Genomic DNA, 19854 nt, shown 5'->3' with positions numbered 1-19854 from the left:
GACTACAATGTGAGTAGTAACCCCCTTCCACCCCTCCCCAGAGTTGTGTAATACAATGAACTTGCTAATTGCTCCTCTTCTGATTGGAGAAGGAGGCAAATTGGATGGAACTGGATGGTGTGTGCGTGTGTATATTTTGCAGTCCCCCTAATGGTTGGTGTGTGTTGCTAACGAAGATCTGGATTCTGAGACATATTGATACAATAAAATATGGATTGAAAAATAAAAAAAAATAAAAAAAATAATTTAATCTCAAGAGGTACAAGAATTTTCTTATGGTATTTAACTATGAAAACAAATAAGTAACTAGAGGTATAAAAAAAGCATGAAATTTCTAGCAGTAAGGTATAATCCTGGTAAATTATTTGATTAAGAGAATGGATTTTCAGTTTGCTTTTAAAATGTATGTATTATTGAATCCATTTTTTCTATTTTATTTTCCTGTGTTTGATATTGGAAAACTACATGCTAAATTTCTAAATATGAGAATATGTAGATGATTTTTCTAATACATGTTAACAATCTTTCAAGCTCTAAGTCACTCTTGAGTATTGTATTTCCAAAATTTTAATGTATCTTACTCTTCTTTGTCTCTGTATTGTGTAGGGAAGTACCAAGCATGTACAATACTGCCCTAGTTGTTTCTTTATTTTACTCAAAGAACAGTTGCATGAGCTGGAAGGGATGAGGCTTCTTACGGACACCAAAGTAACTCAGACATGCTCTACTGAATCAGTTGATGCTGCTTGAATTCTGTTCAACTTATGTGCATTAGGGTCCTAGACAGAGGTTAAAAATATGTGATACACTTGTTGTCAAAGAAATCTAGACTTAATTCACATGAGAATTTTGGTTAGAAACGGTGGGCATTTGTGGGAATCATCAGAATGAGGAAGATAACACGGTATCTCTTTCAGATATTGGTTATTTAACCGAGCCATGTGAATTCATTTCTTTTTTTTTTTTTTAAATCAGAGTCTCACTCTGTCACCCAGGCTCGAGTGTAGAGGCATGCACACAACCTCCGCAGCCTCAACCTGCTGGGCTCAGGCGATCCTTTCACCTCAGCCTTCCAAGTAGCTAGAACTACAGGTGTGCACCTCTTCACCTGGCTAATTTTTTGATTTTTTTGTAGAGGTTAGGTCTCACCAAGTTGCCCAGACTGGTCTTGAACCCATGGACTCAGGCAGTCCTCTCATTTTGGCCTCCCAAAGTGGGATTATAGGCATAAATTACTGTGCTCAGCCATGAATTCATTTCTAAAATTATGAATAGAAAGATCATCTGAAATGACTCAAACATCCCATCAACTGTAGATAAGTTGTGGCATATTCACAGAATATTACACAGCAATAAAATGAATAAACTACAGCTACATACAATGTAGATGGATTGTAAAATTGTAATGTCTTTTAATTTTACATAATTCAACATATAACCCAAACATATAATGTTGAAAGAAGTCAGACACACACACAAAATACATACATACTCATTCCATTCAAAGTTCAAAGAGAGTTAAAGTCAAACTCCATTGATTGGGGAGGTATGTATGGATGTAACACTGTAAAGAAAAGCAAATAAAAGGTCATTACAATAGTAAGAGAGTGGTTACCTATGGGTGGGTTGGAGAAGTCTGTGATGGGAGAGGATCATGTAGGGGCTTCTGGGTATTGGTGATGTTTTATTTTTTGATCTGGGTGTTAAGTACATGAGTATTTATGATAATTCGTTAAACAACAACAACAACAAAAAAGAAAGACCATCTGAAGAAAGTGAAGGACTCACTGAGATATGGCTCATAAAACACCCTACATCTGTGGCCAAGGTAGATAAGCAGGGATAATGGGGATTCTCCTATTTTCTGCTTTGGTTACAGTAGGAATACCAGCAAACAGATCCGCATATCTACCATCTCAGTCATCTGCTGTTTGAGGATCATTGAAAGCGCTCTTGTCACTGACATCTATTTTCTTATGGGTGGAATAGGCTGCAGAGACAATGAGGAAGCTCTTTTCTCAAAGACAGTGTAAATTAGTGAAGGAAAGCCAGAGCCAGATAATATGAAGTGACAGTTCATAAATATATAAGGACTGCTCAGCGATTCCAAGAAACACTTGGTAGTAAGCACATGGGAGAGTAAGAGCCTGTGGTATGTGTCTGGGTGAGATGGGAAAGATCCAATGACACTTGAAAAATTTTATTTATTTATTTATTTTGAGTTGGAGTCTCACTCTGTCGCCCAGACTGAAGTGCATTGGCCGCTCCTGGCCACTACAGCCTCAACGTGCTGGGCTCCGGCGATCCTTCCGCCTCAGCCTTCCAAGGAGCTGGAACTACAGGTGCGCGCTACCACACCCGGCTAATTTTTGATTTATTGTAGCGATGAGGTCTCGCCAAGTTGCCCAGGTGGGTCTCGAACCCGTGGGCTCAGGCAATCCACTCACCTCAGCCTCCCAAGGTGCGGAAGTGACCTCCTTTACAGATTGGTGAGACCAAGAGGAAACTGGGTCTCACCTCCCACATGTAATCCTCCAAGCAAGGGAAATAAATAGAAGGATAAATCGAAACTGTCTTTTATGAACATTTTGTTTATAAATCTGTGCATTGAATTTCAGACAAAAACCATTTTCTTTTTCTTTTTTTTTTTTTTGAGTTGGAGTCTCACTCTGTCGCCTAGACTGGAGTGCAGTGGCCGCTCCCGGCCACCGCAGCCTCGACCTGCTGGGCTCTGGCGATCCTTCCACCTCAGCCTTCCGAGTAGCTGGAGCTACAGGCACGCGCTACCACACCAGGCTGATTTTTTTATTTATTCTAGAGATGAGGTCTCGTCAAGTTGCCCAGGTGGGTCTCGAACCCGTGGGCTCAGACAATCCACTCATCTTGGCCTCCCAAAGTGCCGGGATTACAGGTGAGCCACCAAGCCCGGCCCAAAAAAAGACATTTTCTATAAAGCTCTTTGTCTATTGCCTTGAGGATATGGTGTCATGGTGGTTAATTCTGTGTAAGAATAATGGATGTTAGCAAAAAACAAAATACAAGAAAGACATCTAAAGTCATAAAAGTGTAGGAAAAAGAAAATGATTATGATGATAATAATAATTATGATGGTGACTGCCATTTGGGAATATTTATAAGATAAATGTGTTAAATATTTTTAATTTTAATAATTTAATAATTAGATCACTGTATCTTCCTCTGTGTGTGTGTGTGTGTGTGTGTGTGTGTGTGTGTGTGTCAGAGTGTCACTCTGTTGCCCAGGCTAGAGTGCAAGCAGCACGCTTATGGCCACTGCAGCCTCAACCTGCTGAGCTCAGTTGATCCTTCTGCCTCAGCCTTCCTAGTAACTGGAACTACAGGCACTTGCTAGCACGCCTGGCTTATTTTTTGATTTATTGTAGTAATGAGGTCTCACCAAGTTGCCCAGGTTCCTCTCGAATCCTTGAGTTTAGGCAATCCTCTTGCCTTGGCCTCCCAAAGTGCTGGGATTATAGGCTTGAGCCACCGCACCTGGTATATTTTCCTTTTTTAAAATTCTTTTTAATCACTGTATTTTCTACATGTTTGGGCACACAGCTATTTAAATATTTTTTTGCCTGTTAATTCCCACTATTTCTAGGCTTGTTTCTTTTGATGATTTTCCTTCTGGTATATGGTATCTTGCTTTTTAAAAATATGCTTAGACACTTTTGTTTAGATGCTGGATGTTGTAAATTTTAAATTTATAGATTTGGTTGTAATCTTTTAAGGTGTGCCAGCCTGTGCTCTCCTAGGCAATTAAGTTACTTGTGGACAGGTCTGATCCTCTGAAGTCTTATTTTAAGTTTGTTTTTTTTTTTTTGAGTTGGAGTCTCACTCTTGTTGCCCAGGCTGGAGTGCAGTGGCACGCTCACAGCTATGGCAGCCTTGACCTGCTGAGCTTAGGTGATCCTTCCAAGTAATTGGAACTACAGATGCCTGCCACCATGCCTGGCTAGACGAGGTCTCACCACGTTGCCCAGGCTGGTCTCGAACCCCAGGTCTCAGGCATTCCTCTCCCCTCGGCCTCCCAAAGTGCTGGGATTACAGGTTGAGTCACCACATCCGGCCTTTCTTCTTTTTTAAAACTAGGTTTGCTTTTGCTCTAGAGATAATTTATCTTCATTACTCTACCTAATGCTCTAAATATTAAAAGATCTTTTTGCTCAAATGGACCAAACTATTTCCATCCCTATGTGAATACTGGGAATTATTTGGCCTATTGATTTCTCATGGATTCTTTCACATCTTCAGGTAATTTCTTTTCATGCTAGGTTAGATCTATATTTAGCCAAAGTCTCCAGCGGATCTGTCTGACTATCTCCAATGTTCGGTTTCTATGAAACTTTCTCATTTCTGTCCTTCTTACAAGCAAATTCAAGTCACCCTGGCCTCCCCAAACTCTAATCTTTGTCTTCAGAGAAACTGCCAGCCTGTTTGAATACTCCCCTTATGCTGCAGGATAGAAATGATCCAGCATCCCTAATGCACATAAGTCCAGCAGAATGCAAGCAGTGTCAGTTGATTCAGTAGAACATATCTGAATAATTTTGGTGCTCTTAAGAAACCTCACATCCCTTCCAGCTCGTGAAACTGTTCTTTGAGTAAAATAAAGAAACATCTATGGCAGTGTTGTACATACTTAATACTACCCTAATACTATAGAGACAAAAAAGAGAAAAATATATTAAAATTGTTAGAAATGTGCTCAAATGGATTGTGAATTCAGGCAGTTGTGGGGATTACCTTGTTTTGTGTTTCTTCTCTCATTAATCACCATCTTGTATTGCTTGTTGTGTAATGTCTGAAAATATTTGCTGTACGTATTTTTGCCATTTACTAGTTGTTTAAGTCAAAGGCACAATAAAATCTCTGTTACTCCATCATCGCCCAAATAGAAGTATTAGTTTCTTTATTTTTCTTTTTTTTGAGTTGGAGTCTCACTCTGTCGCCCAGACTGGAGTGCATGGCCGCTCCCGGCCACCGCAGCCTTGACCTGCTGGGCTCCGGCAATCCATCTGCCTTAGCCTTCCAAGTAACCGGAATTACAGGCATGCGCTACCACGCCCGACTGATTTTTTGATTTATTGTAGAGATGAGGTCTTGCTGCCCAGGCGGGTCTCAAACCCGCGGGCTCAGGCAATCCACTCACCTCAGCCTCCCAAAGGTCTTTATTTTTAGAATGTATCATTTATAAGTTTTCTTGTATGTCCTTTTATCGCAAACTAAAATATGATTTACTTAGAAGTGGAGATCATATTCTATTTATCTTTGTATTATGAGCACTCTCTATGTCATTCTACATAGAGTTCTAAAAAAGAATAGATAATATTTATTTAGTATTTTTACATCATACACTGATATAAGTACTTTCAAGTTTATCCTGCCTTAACCTTACAACATAAAAATTATTATGAAATTTATTTATTACTTAAGGAAACTGAGATACAAGAGATTAAGTAACTTTTCCAGGACCATGATTCAATAAGTATACTCAATGCATCCTTTATGTATAAATAAATACCTGACTGAATAATAAATTCTGAAGAAACATGATCATTGCATATACAATGGTAAACAAAAAGGTAAACAAAATCTTACCTTTTTTTGTTCATAGCCAGACAAATTCAGAGAGAAGATTTAGATCACAAAAGATATAGGGACTGAGAAAAGGACTAACAAATCTGACCTTCAGTATAACTATTGGGAACTTGTTGTCTGGCAGGTATTCTTTATATCATTGCTAGGTGCTCAAGGTTCATAAAAAACAAGGTACTTTGACAACTATCTCTGGTACTTCAGCAGAGTAGTTCTCCATAGATAGGAACAAAGTCACTTTTTGTAACGAATTCAATCATTTGATATTAGTTAATTAACAGATATAATCAAGTACCTATATTAATAATAATGATAATGAAGATGATCATATTAATAATACTGTGTATTATATGATTAAAAAAATCAGATATCAAGGACATTTTATGACAGGTTTCTTGGCAACCAATGTTGGTGTGGAGAAAAAAGGGGATGCTCATACACTGTTGGTGGGATTGTAAACTAGCTCAACCTCTATGGAAAACAGTATGGAGGTTTCGCAAATAAATGAAAATAGAACTACCATTCTATTCAGCAACCCCGCTATTAGGTATCTACCCAAAGGAAAAGAAATCATTATATAAAATAGATACCCGTACTCATATGTTCATTGCAATACTGTTCAGAATAGCAAACTCATGGAACCAACCTTAAGTGCCCATCAATGATGGACTAGATAAAGAAAATGTGCTATATACACACCATGGAATATTATGTAGCCATAAAAAAATGAATTCATGTCCTTTGCAGCAACATGGATGGAGATGGAGAACATCATTCTAACTGAACTAACTCAGAGACAGGAAACCAAATACCGTATGTTCTCACTTATATGTGAGAGTTAAATGGCCATGAAGATGGAATTCGCAGACAATGGGGAAGGAGGGAGGAGGGTTAGGATTCAGAAGTTACCTATTGAGTATAATGTTTACTCTCTGGGGAATGGGTCACCTGAAGCTCAATCCTCACCAGTACACAGCATGTTCATGTAACAAACTCGTAATCCCTGAACCTAAAATTTAAAAAAAAGGAAAAAAAAACCCTATTACCTGATTTAGCAAATAAGTTACTTCTTCACATCACTGAAAAATGTGTAGAGTTCCATATTTTTTGTTGTTTCACTTTCTTATTAACTCATGAACATAACTCCGACTCATTAACATAAATTAAAATATCAACTAATGCCCACGTTAGAACTGTATTTATTTGTCAGTTGTAGCCATAAGTGGGTTATGAATACAAGAGTTCATCAAAAATCAGTAAACATTCTGTAAGAATCAATTGGTTATATATAATTTATAATAAAGAATAATACATATTTTATTATTATTTGTAAATTATGTGCCTCGCAATAAAATTTATAATAAGCTGATGTATGTATGTACATATAAACACATAAATCCCCCAAACCATAAATTAAAATCTTTAACTTCAAACATTTTTTTTTTGAGTTGAAGTCTCACTCTGTCACACAGACAGGCACGCTCCCGGCCACTGCAACCTCGACCTGCTGGGCTCTGGCGATCCTTCCGCCTCAGCCTTCCAAGTTGCTGGAAGTACAGGCGTGTGCTTCCACGCCTGGCTAATTTTTGATTTCATTGTAGAGACAAGGTCTCCCCAAGTTGGGTAAGTCTCGAACCGACGGGCTCAGGCAATCCACTCGCATTGGCCTCCCAAAGTGCTGAGATTATAAGCTGAGCCACCGAGCCCAGCCTAACTTCAAACTTGTTATAAAATAAATTTATTAAAAGAAACAAAAATAGCACTATGGTTTTATTTAAAAATAAATTTTCTTAGATATAGTCAATATTTATCACATTTGATTACCAATTCCTTAGCAATATGAGGTTAGTAGAGTCTTCTAGTTCTGGCTTTTAGTTCTAGTGCAATGTGCTGATGAATTTGGTTCCCTATCTTGGTGCTCATATGGTTCTTGGAATCTAGTAGCAGAAACTCTCAAGCTCTCATGATTTCTGCCCTCAGTGGCTGATTATTTGTAACACAAGGTCTTGTTTCCCTTACTGTTTCCACAGCATGGGGTGTTTGTTCTACCTGCATGCTATCCTTTTCTCTCAGATATCAACCTGGCTTACACATTCACCTTTTCAGAGAAGGCTTTCTTAACCACTTTATTTAAATTAAAACTCATTTCCTCAATTTCCTATTTGTTTTCCTGCTTTATTTTTCTCCATGACTTTTGTGACTTTATAATTTTTTTTATATAATTTGTCTCTTCATTTTATTCACTGTATGTCTCCCTCTATAATTTAAGCTCATTGAGGGCAGGGATTTTGTCTGTTCTGTTTATTAGTACATAGTAGGCACCCAAATAATATTTGCTAAATGTTTGAATGCATGATGTCCTTGGTCCTGGGTACATTAATGTCTTATATTACTTGATGATGAACTTAATTATTTTGCTTTACTCTGCACACATTATTAAAGTTATACTTTCCTTTGGTCATTTTCTACCTGAAGTTAAATGTCAAGCTTCTATGTCTTCTTAAAATTCACTTTGGGGTGTCCATTAAAAGGGACTGTGACAATTTGCACCATGTAGTTACCTGACATCATTCCACTTCTGGATGCATCCATTCCAGTTAGTAATACAAACTCTGCCAACAACTATTCTTCTACTAATGTTGTCGATGTCATTGCCTTTGACCATCCCAGAAAACCCATTATATTAGCCGTTCCTTACTTTCCTGTAGCCTCAGACTGTTCCCACTACTATATTCCAATCATTTTTTTTTTTTTTTGAGTTGGAGTCTCACTCTGTCGACCAGACTGGACACCGCAGCCTCGACCTGCTGGGCTCTGGCGATCCTTCCACCTCAGCCTTCCAAGTAGCCAGAATTACAGGCATGCGCTACCACGCCCGGCTGATTTTTTTATTTATTGTAGAGATGAGGTCTCGCTGCCCAGGCGGGTCTCGAACCCGCAGGCTCAGGCAATCCACTCACCTCAGCCTCCCAATGGCGTGGGATTACAGGCTGAGCCACCAAGCCCGGCTCCAATCATTATTTTAAAAAGAAAAAAAGAAAAACACACCCCCCATTAGAAGATAATCTTTACTTTAATCTTTGTTTCTTTCATACAGGTTGAGTGTCCCTTATCTGAAATGCTGGGGAACAGGACTGTGCTGAATTTTAGATTTAAAAAAATTTTGGAATATTTGCATTATACTTACCAGTTGAGTATCCCCTGAAAATCAAAAATCAAGAATGCTCCAGTGAGCATTTCCTTTGACATTATGTCAGCCATCAAAAAGTTCCAGATATTGGAACATTTCAGATTACAAATTTTTGGGATACTTAATCTATATTACAATAGTGCCTATCTTCGCAACCATTCCGCTTGTAAGTGTTGTCTATACATTCTCAATTTATTTATATCTACACACTATTCCACCTACTGTATTTGAATTTTATCCCCCAAATTCTATACTTTTTTAAAAACTAAAGTAATTCAGGACTTGTTGCCACTAAATGCAACAAGTACTTTTCAGTCTTTATCATGCTATTTGAAACATTCACCCTTTTTCTTTCATCTCATTTCATGGTATCATATTTTTCCAATTTTTCTTTGGTCACCCATCCTTGAACTAATTTGTGAGTTATCACCTTTTGTCATCTTCCCTGGTGATGTCAGTTACTTTTATGGCTTTAATTATTACTAGTGTATTTGACAGCTCCCTAAAGCATATTTCTAGCTGAAATCTTTTTGCCTAGGCTTCAAATCATTATCCAATGGACAGTTTATAATTTTTTGTTTTTTGTTTTTGTTTTTTGAGTTGGAGTCTCACTCTGTCGCCCAAACTGGAGTGCAGTGGCCGCTCCCGGCCACCGCAGCTCGACCTGCTGGGCTCCGGCAATCCTTCCGCCTCAGACTTCCAAGTAGCCGGAATCGCAGGCACACGCTACCACTCCCGGCTAATTTTTTGATTTATTGTAGAGATGAGGTCTCGCTGCCCAGGCGGGTCTCGAACCCGCGGGCTCAGGCAATCCTCCCACCTCAGCCTCCCAAAGGCGCGGGATTACAGGCTGAGCCACCGAGCCCGGCTGACAGTTTATAATTTGATGTCCCACAGAAACCCCCAATTCAGTAGGTCTACTACTAACTAGCCCCTCTTATGTTCCTTTCCTCACAGAATATCTCTACCTTTCACACAGTGTAGCCAGAGGCTTGATATCATCCTGAATCATTCCTCATTTTCTCTCACTTCTCACATTATATTTACTTGATGTGGCTAGTAGAGCTTAAAACTGATTCTCTTGAAATTGAGTGCCTAATAAAAAAGTGCCTAATAAAAAGTTAAATTTTAGCCGGGCTCAGTGGCTCAGCCTGGCGGAGCCCAGCAGGTCGAGGCCGCGGTGGCTGGGAGCGGCCACTGCACTCCAGTCTGGGCGACAGAGTGAGACTCCAACTCAAAAAAAAAAAAAAAGTTAAATTTTTCTAACTTTCCATGTCTTACTACCAGTAGTGATAATTTATTATATATTATTTCATTTAGAGATGGAGATATTGAGGCTCAGATAAGCTGGAACATGGTAAAAGTCTCTAGAAAATAAAAAAAAAATGTAACCAGTTCTCTGAATCCCTGCTAATTTCTTTTCATTGTATTGTTATAAACATACAAGATACTTCATGTATTGGATATCCTCCCCAACCCCCCAAACATGAGTCATGTTTTCTTTCAGTTTGACATGGTCATTGCTTATCCTGTAGCACTGTCTCAGGTTTCTGGCATACTGACACACCAGTATATTCAGAATGAAATGTATTGAAGATAAGGATTATGTATGATATATTATACATTAGTGTCAAGTTTTCCTTAGTATTAAGGACATGATTATGTTCATTGTCTCTCTCAACACTTCCTTTACCTTTTTATTCCTCAAACTGTAGACAAAAGGGTTCAGAAGAGGGGTCACCACTGTGATGAGGACAGCAGCTACCTTGTCAAAATCCAGTGAGGATTTCTGATTAGGTCTCACATACACAAAGATATTGCTCCCGTAAGCAATGGAAGCAACAGTGATGTGAGAAGTGCAGGTAGAAAATGCTTTTTGACGGCCGTGAGCTGAGGGGATGTGCAGTATGGCAGAAATAATATAAATGTAGGACACAGTAGTGAATGCCAGAGAACTCAGGATGACAAGGGCAGAGAGGAGGAAGTTTATCTTCTCAATGAGGTGTCTATACATGCCACCTGTAGAAGAGGGGCAATGTCACAGAAAAAATGATTAACTTCTTTCCTACAGTAAGGTAGCTTTGTCACTACGATGGTTGGGACCAACACAGACAGAAAGGCTCCCACCCAGCAACTCAGAATCAGCAAGTGGCAGGCCCTGCTGTTCAAGATGATGGGGTAGTGCAGAGAGTTACAGATGGCCACATAGCGGTCAAAGGACATCACTGCCAAGAGGATAAACTCCATTGTCCCCAGAAAGAAGTAGAAATATGTTTGAAAAATGCAGCCAGAGAAAGATATAGTCTTGTCTCCTAGGAGGCAGGCTAACAACTTTGGTGTGTAATGACAGTGGTGTATAAAATATCCAGAAAAGACAAATTACAGAGGAAAAAGTACATTGGGGTTTGCAGGCGATGATCAATCCATGTCAGGGAGATAATGATCATGTTTCCTGTTGCTGTTAATGTGTAAGTCAACAAGAGGAGCACAAAGAGGGATATTCGAATCTCCAAGAGAGCTGGGAAGGCAATGAGGGTGAATTTGGTCACTGTGCTCCAATTTCCCATGAATATTCCTACATGGTGGGCAGAGTTTCCCTGAAGAAATAAGAAAAGAAAGATCAACTTAGGTAATTTTATAAATATCTGTTGAAATGTATTGTAAAGAATACCTTACATTGGAAAATGAATCATGGTTTATAGTCCTCTACCTGAAAGTTATTATTGTGCCACCTTGGGAAAGTAAAAATACTATTTAGACACACCTTAACTGTAACATGAAGGAATAAGGCTGGATTAAAAAACAAACCAACAACAACAAAAAAAACTCTAAGCTTCCTTCTAGTTATAAAATTCTGTTTCTTCTTATTAAATTAAATTTCTATTCTTTTCTACTCCTCTGGCCTCATTTCCCCAGCTAAAAATGTGCTACAGTTCTGACTCATATTTTAACTAGAACTCCCTTCTGGTAGTCTGAAGTTTATAGTCACTGAGTGGGAAATTCTTTCAAATACTTTGTAGTCTTTTCTATAACAAATTTTCTTTCACTTTGGTGGTTGTCATGAGTAAGAGATAAAGATTAATTTAGTTTTTTATACATTTGGATACCTCTAGAATCCCTCAGTATATAAATCTGTGGAAATAGTCTGGACATATTTGAAGGAAACAATGGCTTAGGGTTCCAGTTAATCACTTTAGATGACACTTAAAAAAGTAATCACTGCAGCCTTGACCTGCTGGGCTCAGGTGATCCCTCCACCTCAGCCTTCCAAGTAGTTGGAACTACAGGCACACGCCACCATGCCCCGCTAACTTTTTGATTTATTGTAGAGAAGAGGTCTTACCAAGTTGCCCAGGCTGGTCTCAAACCTGTGGGCTCAGGCAATCCTCTCATCTCAGCCTCCCAAAGTGCTGGGATTATAGGCATGAGCCACTGTGCCCAGCAGGATATGCAGAAATTATAAAACTACTTCAAGACCATCTATTTGATTCTTTATTTCAGTATCTAAGAAATGATTTTTTTGGTAAAGATTTTCCTTTTTTTTTTTTAATTGGAAAACATGGTTTATTTAGAAAGTAGACTAGAGAGAGAGAGAAAAGGGGAATCCACCTCTCCCAAATTGGGGAGGGGGCCAGAACTGACAGAGAAGCATGGCCTGATTTCCCCCTTTTATATTAAAACTGCCCATGCTTTAACTTTGACCTTGGTGCTTTCTTTATATAGATTTCACTTAGCGTTTCCTTAATAAATAAGTTAGTATCCCTCCTTTCTTTGCTACTGATCGTAGTCACCTCATTTCCCTTTTTCCACCTACCCAAGATAAAATAAGTTTGCCCTCCTATTTTATTTTTTATTTCAAGAAAGACATTTTCAGTATAAATAATTAAAAAATGCAATTGCAAAAAAAGAAAATCATAATCTGTGACCAAATTTCATGGAGATACAGTGACATTTCAGTGCATATAGTTTTAGGTTGTTTTGAAGTTCAAATTACATACCAATATATCTAAAATAAATCATACTAGCAGACTATTTTGTAACTGGCCTTTTTCCTTTTTTTTCTGTCTTTTTTTCTTTTATGACATATCATTTTTTCAGATCAATTACTAGAATTCTACATAATCATTTTTTAAGGATCATGTAGTGTTTTTGATTCTATGAATGGACTCACAATATATTTAGCCAACTGCTTAGTATTGGATATTTAAGTGGTTTGGGTTTCTAACTTATATGGACAATAATCAAATAAATATTCTTTTACATAAATTTTTGCTTAGTTATTTTATTCCTGAGAATCTTCTTTTCCAATAGGATGTTTACCCTCACTATTTCTATCTTAATATAAAAACCCAAGAAAAAATTAGATTTTTACCTTACTAGAGCAATTGACAGTGTTAAAACAATTATTGATCTCTTCCATGGGTTCTTGGTCTCAGGTAATAATTCTATATCATAGCTAGGTTCAGGTAGCTGATGTTTCAATAGAACTGAAATGCTGTGCTCGTGTTTTAAAAAATTACCTTTTATGTTCTGGATTTTAGCTTTCTCATCTGAAAAATTATAATGCTGGGTTACACATGCTTTATACATGCAGTCATATTACGAGGCTCAAACTGTAATTATTATGTGTGTGTAAATTAATTCTAAGCATTATGTTTTGAAGTTATTATTATTTATTGCTAATTCTATTCCTATTTCTAACTCATAGAAATATCTCTCAAAGATGAAATAAACCTTACTAGATCACTGAACATCTAACTCCAGTATGAATCTTTCTGATTAGCATTAAAAAGTTGAGGCATCAACCGGTCATGGCTGGATTAGAGTAGATCTTCCCTGACTTCCATTTAAGAAACCTAGAAAATTATCGATTATCAATTCTCAGTTATTTCCCCCCATTCAGGAAGGCTTTATTTTGTTGCTTTGGTTAATTCTCAATCATTTTAATTTTTAGTAACTAGGAAGTTTATATAGAATCTCATACAACTAACTCATCTAGACGTGGCTGTGGGATCCTTCTTAAACATACTCACCAAGCGTATGACTCAGTGGAACGAATGCAATAAAGTTTTTGGTATTTCATTTTATTTTCATGGTGATTAGTATATCCTTTCGATTTTACTAAATGGTCTTCAATACTGTAAATATTTTACCAGATTAAAGGTGACTTGAATTTTTTAAAGTTTACGTCTTTTCTTTTATCTAGAGAATAAAGTTTCCTTTCCTGATCATTGATTTCCCCTAAGTGGATGAATTATGTTTTTCATGGGTTTATTTGCCTTAGAGATTTAGGTGAGAACAGCTCTTGGGGATATCGGTCAGAATACGTTAATTAATAATATTGTTATAAAAGAATGTTGGTTCTGAACTTCCTATTTATAATTACAAAGTTTTAGAAAGTCTACGGATAGATCTGTTAGGGGCTCCTTGGGGATTTTTCCAGACATTTTGCTTTATCCATTTAAAGAAAAAAGAATTCTTAAAAAAAATTTTTACAAGGAAGCTAAAAACATGGAACACTTTTCATCCTTCTTATGTTATTGATATAATAGGAAATAGTTTTCAAAAATGAATATTTTAGAGTTTTAGATACAATGTAGTATCTCTGTCTATATTAGCATGAAGTTTTCTTTGGTTCTAGATGAAAATACGGGCATAATAAAATCCCTTGTTTTTCCTCCCAGTTGTGTCAAAAAAGATGAGCCTTTGTACAGAACTCAGCCTAGTACAACTCTGTTCTTTTACACTTTTGACAGCTCTCAAAACTGCAAGTTTACCATATGATTCCACTGTATTCTTTAATGTATATATTTTCAATAAAAATTCATTTAAATATTTTCCTCTTAACTAAAAATATTATATATTTTTGATTTTTTTGTTTTATTTTTGAGGTTAAAATTTTTAAAAAAAATTTATTTTAGAGTCATGGGAGTATATGTGGGAATTTTCACATAGGCAAGATGTGCGAAGGTGAGGCTTGGCTTTTAGTGAGCCCATTTCCCCCAGGAGTGACCATGGTACCCAGTGGGTGGTTGTGTGCTGCCTATCCTCTCCTTCCCCCTCTCCATTAGCAGGTCCAGCATCTGTTGTTCCAGTCTTCATGCCCAGGTGCCCAATATTTAGTGCCAACTTATGAGTGAGAACATGCAGCATTCAGTTTTTTGTTTCTGTGACAGTTCACTTAGAATGATGGTCTCCAGCTGCATCCATGTGACTGCAAAGGACATGATTTTGTTATTCTTTATGGCTGGGTAGTATTCTATTGCGTATATCTACCACCAAAAAATTCTATTTTTTAACCTTAACAGAAATCTTACTTTCACTTGAGGACACTGGTTCCACTGAGGCTCTTTCAAGTAAGAATGTGCATCCTCCTTTCCATGTATCAGAGAGACAGGGGTACACGGCTGGAGGGACATAATTACAACAATTTAACAACTATATTGTGTTATATTTATAATAATAGCATATTAATTATATATTATGTAATATATGGTATATCATACAAATATATGGTATAGTTATATTAATTATATATTATGTACTATATTGTATGATATGTTATATGAGCACATAACATATTTATATTGTTATTAAATTTGTAATAATATGATAATTATAATTTAATTGCTTTTTTATTTTGCTCCCTATTTCTGCTTTCAATCAGAAATTATTTCCCTGGTTTCTATAAAACTTTTCTGAAGCCCATAGCATATAATCTTTTTTTAATAGTATATAATTGCATGAGTTTTCTTTCATTCTACCATTTGTTGCCTCGGTTTCAAGAAAGATATAGACAACTGCCATAGAGTGTTCAAGTAAGACAACTGTGGAAGAGTTTTTTATTTTTTTTATTTTTTCACCTTTAAATTTTTTATTTTAAAATTGTGGGGTATGGAAGAGTTTTTAAAATTGAATTTGAAAATAATTGGTGACACATTTCCTAAAGGCACGTTCAGTGGTTCAGCTCACAAAACACCCTAAAATTTAAATATCTTACTTTTAATGACTATTACCTCCATTCCACTTAAATCATCAACTCCATTATTGTAAATTGGATCTTGAAATTACATGGACTTACTCAATCTTTGAAATCCAAAACTCCAGGATATCAATCTTGGCCATATTCTTCCAATTAAACAGCTCTTTCTTTCTTTCTTTTTTTTTTTTTTTTTGAGTTGGAGTCTCACTCTGTCACCCAGGCTGGAGTGCAGTGGCACGCTCCCAGTCACTGCAGCCTCAACTTTCTGGGCTCCGGCGATTCTTCCGCCTCAGCCTTCCAAGTAGCTGGAACTATAGGCGTGCGCTACCACATCCAGCTAATTTTTGATTTATTGTAGAGATGAGGTTTTGTCAAGTTGCCCGGGTGAGTCTTGAACCCATGGGCTCAGGCAATCCACTCGCCTCGGCCTCCCAAAGTGCTGGGATTGAAGGCTGAGCCACTGAGCTTGGCCAGCTCTTTGTTTCTATACACTTACTTCCAGGCTTTATCTAGAGTTCCTGTTTATGGATGACCTTTTTTTCTCTTCTTTAGTTTTGTATTTATTTTTAGAGACAGGATCTTGCTCTGTTGCCCAGGCTGAAGTGCACTGGCATGATCCTGGCTCACAGTAGCCTTGAACTACTGGGCTCAAGTGATCCTTCCACCTCAGCCTCCTGAGTAGCTAGGACTACAGGCACACACCACCACGCCTAGCTCATTTCAATTTTTATTTATTTATCTTTTGTAGAAAGTAACTCTCACTGGATTGTCCACACTGGTCTTGAATTTCTGGCCTCAGGTGATCTCTTGCCTCAGCCTTCCAACCTCCCAAAGTGCTAGAATCGCAGGTGTGAACCTTTTTCTATCAACCTGTTTTTACATATATGAATATATATACGCATACATACACACATGCATGCATGCACACACACTATACATATATGAAAATAAATATATAATTTATATTTGTATATTTTTTTCTAGCGACTGCCTAGGGTAATATATCTATATTTAAAGGTTCATTTTGCTTTTGTTTTTAAAAAATATTTTTACTGAATTCTATGCTGATAGTTTTCTTTCAGTAATTTTTTTTTTGAGTCAGAGTCTCACTCTTCGCCCAGGCTGGAGTGTAGTGGCACACTCACAGCCACCGCAGTCTCATCCCGCTGGACTCGGGCAATTTTTCTGCCTCAGCCTTCCAAGTAGCTGGAACTACAGGTGCCCGCCATCATGCCTGGCTAATTTTTTGATGTATTGTAGAGACAATATCTCACCAAGTTGCCCAGGCTGGTCTTGCAACCTTGGGCTCAGGCAATCCTCTCTCCTCCATCTCCCAAAGTGCTGGGATTACAGATGCGAGCCACTGCGCCTGGCCTTCTTTCAATATTTTAAAGATGTTACTTCACTGTCTTCTGTCTTCCACTGCTTCAGATATCTGTTATCAATTTTTCAATTTATCTTTTTTCTTCAGTGTGTAGTATGTCTGTTGTTTTTTCTGATTGCTTTTATTTTCTTTCTCATTGGTTTAAGCAATTTGATTATAATGTGGCTTGATGTAGTTTTATTCGTATCTCTTTTGCTTGGGGGTTTGTTGAGCTTTTTGTATTATAATTTTCATCATAGTTGGGAAATTTTTGATCATTATGTCCTTGGATATTTTCCATTCTCACCCAGTGGCTCTAAGTAAGTGTATATTTGCTTGTAGCTATGTGGCATTTTACTGATGCTCTGTTCTTTTTTTTTTCCAGTTTTTTTTTTTGCCTCTGTATGTATTGTTTCTAGTAGTATATGTTTAAGTTTATTACTTTTTTCTCTGCTATCCCCAACCTGCAGTTAATTTTATCCCATATTTTTTTCATCTCTACATATGTACTTTTCATCTCTACATAACAACAAATGGAATGCAGATATAGTAACAGTTTTAATGTTCTTGTCTTTATCATTTTTGCCACTTCTAGATCAATTTCAATTAATCGATTTTTTTTTCCACTGTGGGTTTATTTTCCTGCTTCTTTGTATGCTTGATAATTCTTTTATTGGATGCCAGATGTAAAATTTGTCTTGTTGGCTGCAGGGTATTTTTGTACTCAAAAATGTACTTAAGCTTTGTTCTGGGGTTCGGTTAAGTTACTTGGAAATAGTTTGGTTCCTTTGGTCTTGCTTTCAATCTTTGAATAAGTGAAAGCAGTCTTAAAAGACTATCACATCACAAAGGACAAACACGATAACAATACAGAGAGAGACACAAAAGAGAGACACACAGAGACACAGAGAGAGACAAAGAAAGAGAGAGAGAGAAAGAGAGAGAGATGGAGAGAGGGAGGGAGGGGGAGAGAGAGAGAGAGAGAGAGAGAGAGAGAGAGAGAGAGAGAGAGAGAGAGAGAGAGAAAGAGAGATCCTTACAGTGAAATGAGCACCTCCAAAATGGAAGCCGTCATAAAAACAAGAGCCTGTGGACAATATTTTAAAATATACTTCAAGTGACATTGGGGGATGTACTGTAAGGACTAACATTTTAGCTGCTGCCTTGACATCTTTTCAAAGACCTTAACTGTGGGTTGCCCTACTTTCACCAGCCAACAGTAGAGGCTCACTACCTGGCCAGTTCCCATGTCAACCAGGCCAGCTGCACCTTGCCCAAGACTCAACCAAATATGCTTCAGTTTCCTGCCAGCCATGCAGTTGTTTACTCTGCTCCTAAGTGCAACCACCATGTCGCTCTGGTTGGCATGCAATGTTCTCTTCTCTCAGTTGTGAGTATATGTGACTAGTAAACTGCTTTTGATCTTATCTGTCCAGTGTTGAGTACTGTGTACTTGGCCATCTCCAAAAATCTAGGGCAAAACACCCTCCCTCACCAATGGGGTGAAGAAGCAGCAAACCAAACTGGGGAGTGCAATGCTTCAGCTGTGTGTTTGTGTGTGTGTGTGTGTGTTTTGTGTGCTTGTAACTTTGTGTGTATGTGTGTGGGGGACCCAGAAAAACTATAAGTTGGGGAGCTGTTTAGAGGGAATGGTAAGAAGATACTTAAGAAATATTGAATAAAAATAGTGAAAAATTGAATAGAATGGCGTCATATAACTGCCTGTAAATAATAATTGCCATTTAAACATTTTTTCTTCTCTATACATATCACTTTAAATAGTTCAGCCACCAAAACCTAGGCAAATCCCCTCTTCTTAACCATTTACAGCAAGACTCGTTTTTTTTAGTTGTAGTCTCACGCTGTCACCCAGGCTGGCTGGAGTGCAGTGGCACGATTATGGCTCACCACAGCCTCAACTGTCTGGGCTCAGGGGATCCTTCTATTTCAGCCTCCTGGGTAGCTGAGACTATAGGCATACCTAGCTAATTTTTAAAAATGTTTTGCAAAGACGAGGTCTCGCTAAGTTGCCTAGGGTGGTCTCGAGCTCCTGGGCTCAAGTAAATCCTTTTGCCTTGGCCTCCCAAAGTGATAGAATTACAGATGTGAACCCGGCTGACAATTTGGCTTTAAGGAGCCCCATATAACGGAGACAAAATGTGGGAGGGGTGGACTGAGATTCAGAGAAAACCTTCATCTACTGGCAAGCAAAGGATGTTATTTTATAATGAATACATTTGATTTTAACATACATTTTCACTAGGGTTTTTCTAATTTTTCCTCTCTCAACTCCACATATAATTGTGGTGTCTTATTTTTATAAAGTTTATTGTAATCTGTTATCATCTATAATACATTTATAGATAGAGATACTCTTTTCCAACATTTAAACACATGCTTAATAAATGTTAACTGGTGGCTCAGCCTGTAATCCTGCGCCTTTGGGAGGCTGAGGTGAATGCATTGCCTGAGCCCGTGGGTTCGAGACCTGCCTGGGCAGGCGAGACCTCATCTCTACCATAAATCAGAAAAAAAAATTAGCCGGTTCGTGGTAGCGCGCGCCTGTAATTCTGGCTACTCGGAAGGCTGAGGTGGAAGGATCGCCGGAGCCCAGCGGGTCGAGGCTGTGGTGGCCGGGAGTGGCCACTGCACTCCAGCCTGGGTGACAAGTGAGACTCCAACTCAAACAAAAAAAGAAAAAAA

The 19854-nt window shown here is 37.9% G+C and overlaps 1 protein-coding gene across 1 annotated transcript; it reads right to left on the bottom strand.

Moving 5' to 3' along the window:
* Positions 1–10436: 10436 nt before the first annotated feature.
* On the bottom strand, positions 10437–11373 carry LOC103275786 (olfactory receptor 6M1). The gene is given in 3 exon segments (XM_008073186.1): positions 10437–10813; positions 10816–11146; positions 11149–11373. Coding segments are annotated over 3 exon segments (933 nt in total).
* Between the last annotated feature and the right edge of the window lie 8481 nt (positions 11374–19854).

The sequence above is a fragment of the Carlito syrichta genome, unplaced genomic scaffold, assembly GCF_000164805.1.
Source record: "Carlito syrichta isolate Samal-C Ts95f unplaced genomic scaffold, Tarsius_syrichta-2.0.1 Scaffold315753, whole genome shotgun sequence".
Taxonomy (NCBI): domain Eukaryota; kingdom Metazoa; phylum Chordata; class Mammalia; order Primates; family Tarsiidae; genus Carlito; species Carlito syrichta.
This window is presented reverse-complemented; position numbering and strand designations above follow the sequence as displayed.